Source organism: Chrysemys picta, chromosome 9, assembly GCF_011386835.1.
Source record: "Chrysemys picta bellii isolate R12L10 chromosome 9, ASM1138683v2, whole genome shotgun sequence".
Classification (NCBI taxonomy): Eukaryota; Metazoa; Chordata; order Testudines; family Emydidae; genus Chrysemys; species Chrysemys picta.
The window spans coordinates 77,313,357-77,319,356 of record NC_088799.1 but is presented as its reverse complement, the minus strand read 5'-3'; the positions used below and the strand labels follow the sequence as shown (position 1 = coordinate 77,319,356).

At 46.3% G+C, this 6,000-nt stretch overlaps 1 protein-coding gene across 1 annotated transcript in view; it reads left to right on the top strand.

Annotated features, from left to right (window-relative positions):
• Positions 1-630: 630 nt before the first annotated feature.
• SH3BGRL (SH3 domain binding glutamate rich protein like) overlaps positions 631-6,000 on the top strand; it is a 71,431-nt gene continuing 66,061 nt past the window's right edge. The window contains exon 1 of the mRNA XM_008166532.4: positions 631-801. Coding sequence (XP_008164754.1) covers positions 757-801 — 45 coding nt within the window. The 5' untranslated portion in view covers positions 631-756. The remainder of the gene's footprint in view (positions 802-6,000) is intronic.

Sequence of the window (6,000 nt, the reverse complement as noted above, 5' to 3'; positions counted from 1 at the left end):
TTGTGTAGACGTATAATCTCATAAGGGATTCTTTTAAATACCCAAAATGTGTGACACATAATTCTTGAGGGGGGAATATGTAAAATATTTTGCTGGCTCAAGTCTCCTGTAGCCCGTCAGCACGTTATAACAGATAGAGAGGAGCTGCCATGCCTAGGTAGTGGCATGCCTTTAAGAACCCAGTCCTGGGAAGCCCATGCTGAGAGGTACTGTCCTGTGAGAGGGGAAATAAAAAAGCCCCTCCGCACACCCCCCCCCTTTTTTTTTTTGGCAAACACGGCAGGTGGCTCATCTCAGCACCGGGATAACTGTTACCCTCTCCCTGTGCCCCTGGGCTTAACCCCAGCTCCTACCCCCCATCCCTGATTTTGCCCCTCAGCTGTCTCTGCCTTCAGCTGCTTGACCCCCCCCCCCAGTAAATTTCCGCCCGCTGCTCAGATCCTGCCCACCCACCCTCCGATTTGCCACCTTTGAACCCCTCTAAAGCAGCAGAAGCTGATTCCAAGGAAGGGCAGAGTGAGGGCAGCGGCTTCAGCAGATGTTACTGAGCATGCCCAGTGGTGTGAGCATGCCCAGTACACCCTCAGCGGCACATTGGGACAGGGATCAGTTTCTGACGCTACCCGGGTAGGCGGGGCTGAGCGGCCCCTCCCCCTCGCGCTGCCCGAGGGCCGGGCTGCCTGCGCTCACTGCTCCGGCTGCTCCGCCAGCGCACACCCAGCACGAGGCGCCCGCGTCCCAGCAGCTCCGCTCAGGATGGTCATCCGCGTCTACATCGCCTCCTCCTCCGGCTCCACGGCGGTAAGGAGCAGCCCGCGGGGAGCCGTGCCCGGTGCCCCTCGCTGTCCCCGGCCGCGCGGGGCGGCGGAGGAGCCGGGCGAAGTTGCAAATGTTCCTCCAGCAAAATCCCTCTTCGCTCCCGTCCGTAGGGGCGGCGAGTTGGGGCAGTTTGGGGACGTTTTCTGCTGGTGGTGTTAGTGTTTGTGGGTTGAGCCCGAATTGTACATCTGTCTGCAAGCGGGGGGAGGCGAGGAGAGGGTTATACATCTGGCTGGGGGTGGGGAGTTATTACACATCTGTACACGGGTGTTGGAAAAAATTGTATGGGGTGTGTGTGTGTCGAGAGCCATTGAACCAAACTGTAAAGCCTGTATATGATGGAAACAACTTCAAGTGGGGGGAGGCGGGGGGAGAGGCAGGCGGCAGCAGCAGCACCCCAGCACCTATGCAGGCTGGGGGGGAAGAGGAGAGGGTTATACATCTGGCTGGGGGAAGTGGAGAGGGGAGGATTACACATGTGTCTGTGGTCTGCGGAGGGAGGAGAGGGTTACACAGCTGGCTGGGGAGGAGGAGGAGAGGGTTCTATTTTGAGACTGGGGGCCAAACCATGAGAAACCCACAGCAAAACTCCAATTGTCTTCAATGGGACCAGGGTTTGGTCTATGTGTGCCCAACTTCTGCTGTGGAGGTGACCCTGAGTCTTTGTGATGCCTGAGTTCCTTTCTCTCTGGTTGCTTGCTCTGGGTTTTTTCCTCTTCTAGAGAGATCCGAAGACTTGCAATCCAAATGCATCAGTGAAAGAGGAAACACAGTTGCACAAGTGGCTTCCGTGTTTGTTTGTGTATGTGTGAGAGGGGGGGAGAGAGAGAGATGAAGCTGTTGCTGGATATTTTAATACATACTAACAGCTTAGGGTGACCAGACAGCAAGTGTGAAAAATGTGGACAGGGGTGGGTGGGTGGGGGGGATAATAGGAGCCTATATAAGAAAAATACCCCAAAAGCGGGACTGTCCCTATAAAATTGGGACATCTGGTCACCCTATAACAGCTACTTCAAGCTGCTCATCTGGAAACATGACAAAGAGGGTGAAACCTGAATGGTGGCTATGATAAATGTACAAATGTATGTTACCTTTCCTGAGAGGCAGAGTTGGGAAAGCTGAGGTCTTATAAGGGTAAATACCTACTTCCCGGTTTCTCTCTCTACCCTCCCAGCCATCCATCTGTTTGCTTCCTCATTCATCTCCCTGGACCTTTCCTCACAAGCCCCAGGCCAGTGGCAGCACATCTCCTGTTTTATACCTGAAAAAAGATCATGGGTGAGGTTGATACCTTTGTTTTTTGAAAAAAGAACAGGAGTACTTGTGGCACCTTAGAGACCAACAAATTTATTAGAGCATTAGTCTCTAAGGTGCCTCAAGTACTCCTGTTCTTTTTGCGGATACAGACTAACACGGCTGCTACTCTGAAACCTTTGTTTTTTGAAAGTGCTGTTACTTCCTAAAACTAAATCCTTTCCATCTTAAAAGAGATGTATTTTTTTTCCGTTTATGGAGAATCTAAAAGGTTAGTGGGTTTTATCAAAGAGATAAAATTATACACATTTAGCAATATTTCCCCCTTTTTTTTTTCTTTCAACCTCCCTAGGAAATCCAAATATCTGCTGCTTAGTCCAGCAGCAGTTTTGCATTGTTGAAATTCCTGTAATGTAATCATAGTGGAGCTTCTAAGTCCTTTTAAGCATTATAATAAACTCTGTATGAGACTTGAGGAGAGAGAGGAAGATCAGACAGTGGATTGTGTTTTTATTGTGGCCATGAAATGGAATACTCCTTCCCCCTTTTCTGCCACATTCCAGGCTTATCCCTCAGGACAAGTCCAGTTATTTATAAGTGGGTAAACTATGCCTGCAGGCAGGTCCCCTTCTAAGCAGGAGTCACCTCACTCACCACTCTGAAGTTTGGAATGCTTGATTAATAATTAAACATTTTCAGACCACTACCACCCCAGGTATTGTTCTAAATGGGAGGAGCACCCTGTGCTTGAAGGTGTCCTGTGTTTACTGTTGCTGGTCACTGACAATAAAGCATTATTTCCTTTGCGATTTAGGAGTTTGCTACATGACTTTTAATCTGACTTTCCACCACTCATTCCCAAATACTCTTCGTAAAGAATTTCAGTGGAATAGCACATTTTCACAGGCAGCCGCCTGCTGCTGGAATGTTTAGGCAAACCGCAATGTTTATTCCTAAAGCTAGAGACAGTTGATCGTGTCAGCGTTCTGTTTCAATTACTTTATTTCTGCTATGCCAAGTGATTAATGCTGATGCTGGAAATATGTCTGGCTGCTGCTGTAGTGGTTTGAGTTTATTACTGTACTACTATGGAAACATTGAATTTTGAATCCTACACACTGAAACTTGTTCAATCGCAAACAAACAAAGTTTAAAAACAAATACACAAAACTTTTTGTGCTTTGGGATGGGTAGTTATTGGTTCAAATCTTCCTGAAGCTGGTAGTGACTAAAAGATGTGGACACTGTTTTGATTGTCTCTGTTAAAGATAGCCTGTCTCAATCCAGATCATAATGGACTTCACAAAAATGATCAACATACTTAGACCTGATCTACTCTTGGAAAGTTTTGCCGGTATAGCTATACCAGTATACTGTACTGGCAAAGCGCTCCTAGTGTGGATGCAGTTTATACAAGCAAACCTGTGCTTTTACTGGTATGGCTTATTCCAGCCCCCTCCCCACCTCCCCCCTCCCCTGCAGCTAAAGCACAGTTGTGCTGGTATAACTGCATCTACAGAGGAGGCCTTGGTGACTTTTGCAGTCTGATGATTGAAGCCAAAAGGCAAGGAGACTAAACTAATCTTTCCTTGTCATTGTTGGGCAGTGTAGTTTGGTTTGCAGTGCTGTCAAGCTAGATGAAAATCGTTTTCAGAGGAGGACTATGCAAAATATACATTATATGGGGAAACAACATCCCTGTTCCACTGAATTTTGCCTCTCCAATTCCATGGATTATGTACAAATACTAGAAATCTAAATACTAAGATGGGTGAACTAGAGCAGTGCTTCTCAACCAGGGATGCATGTACTCCTGGGGGAACACTAAGGTCTTCCAGGAGGCACATTAACTCATTTAGACATTTGCCTAGTTTTACAACAGGCTACATAAAAAGCATTAGCGAAGTCAGTACAAACTAAAATGTCATACAATCACTTGTTTATACTGCTCTATATAGTATACACTGAAATATATGTACAGTATTTATATTCCAGTTGATTTATTTTATAATTATATGGGACAAATAAGAAAGTAAGCAATTTTTTAGTAATCGTGTGTAGCGACACTTGTGTATTTTTACGTCTGATTTTGAAAGCAAGTAGTTTTTAAGTGAGGTGAAACTTGGGGGTACTCAAGACAAATCAGACTCCTGAAAGGGGTACAGTAGCCTGGAAAAGTTGAGAGCCATTGAACGAGAGAGCCTGGCATTAAATGAGGATATTGATATAACAGGCATCATGGAAACTGGGAATGAGGATATTTGATGGGACATAGTAACACCAGGGTACAAAATACACCGCTACCTCAATATAACGCTACCCGATATAACACGAATTTGGATATAACGCGGTAAAGCAGTGCTCCGGGGGAGCGGGGCTCTGCACTTGGGTGGATCAAAGCAAGATCAATATAACGCGGTTTCACCTATAACGCGGCAAGATTTTGTGGCTCCTGAGGACAGCGTTATATCGAGGTAGAGGTGTATATAGCAGAGGTGGCCAAGCTTACGGCTCTGAGCCGCATATGACAATCTTCAGAAGTTCAAAAGTTGAGGGGCACTTGCCAGGGCTCGGGGCTTCTGCCCCATGGGAGGCACTTGCTGGGGCTCGGGGCTTCAGCCCGTCTTCGGCTGAAGCCCTGAACCCCAGCAGGTGCACCCTGCGGGGCTGAATCCCTGAGGACCCCCCCCCCCCCCCCATTGGGCAGAAGCCCCTCCCCCATCACCCCACTGCAAGGCAGAGGTCCTGAGCCCTCCTCTCCCCCCCCTCCCCCCCAGTGTGGTAGGTGGAGAATGGGAAGGGTTGTGGGGGAGCTGCACTTTAACTGTAAAAGAGTCCCCTGTGGCTTGCGAGTCAGTTTGGCCACCCTTGATATATAGGAATGACACAGTAGGGTGTGGTGTTGGGGGTTTGGCACTGTATGTTAAAAAAAGCACAGAATTAAATAATGTGAAAGTTTTAAATGAACAAAACTGCACTGTAGAATCTCTATGGATAGAAATTCCATGCTTGAATAAAGGGCAGTACGAGTATGCTACTGAACACCTGACCAGGATGGTGACTGTAATGCTAAGGGGTGTTAGAGAAATGCAATAATAATGGGTGATTTGAACTATCCTCATACTGACTGGGTAAATATCAAGGCATGATACAGAGATAACATTTCTAGATGCCATAAATGCCTGATTCTTGGAGCTAGTTTTGGAACCCATAAGGGGAGAGGCAATTCATGATTTAGTCCTAAATGGAGCACAGGATCTGGTCCAAGAGGAACTTATAGCTGAACCACTCAGTAATAGTGACCATAATGTAATTAAATGTAGCATCCTTGCAAGGGGGAAGATACTAAAAAATCCCACCACAGTAACATTTAACTTGAAAAGGGGGAGCTACACAAGAATGAGGACACTAGTTAGACTGAAATTAAAAAGAGCAGGCCCAAGGCTGAAGGGCCTGCAAGCAGCATGGAGACTACTTAAAAACAGCAGAATAGAGGCTTAGACTTTAAGGTATAACCCAAATAAAAAAAGACAGTCAAAGGACCAAATGAATGCAACCATGTCTAAACAGCAGAGTAAATAGGGCATTAGAGGCACGAAGGCATCTTTCTAAAATTTGGAAGTAGATGCTAATGTGGAATATAGAAAGATGCACAAACTCTGTCAAATAAAATGTAAAATATAATAAGGCAGGCCAGGAAAGAATTTGAGAAGCAACTTAAAGATGCAAAAACTAACAGTAAAATATTTTTAAGTACATCAGAAGCAAGAAACCTGACAGGCAGGGGAGACGCTAGATGACACAGGTATTAAAGGAGCATTCAAGGCAGATAAGACCATTGCGGAGAAGATAAATGAATTCTTTTTGTTGGTCTTCACTGCAGAGGATGGCTGGAAGATACCCACATCAGATCTATTCTTTTTG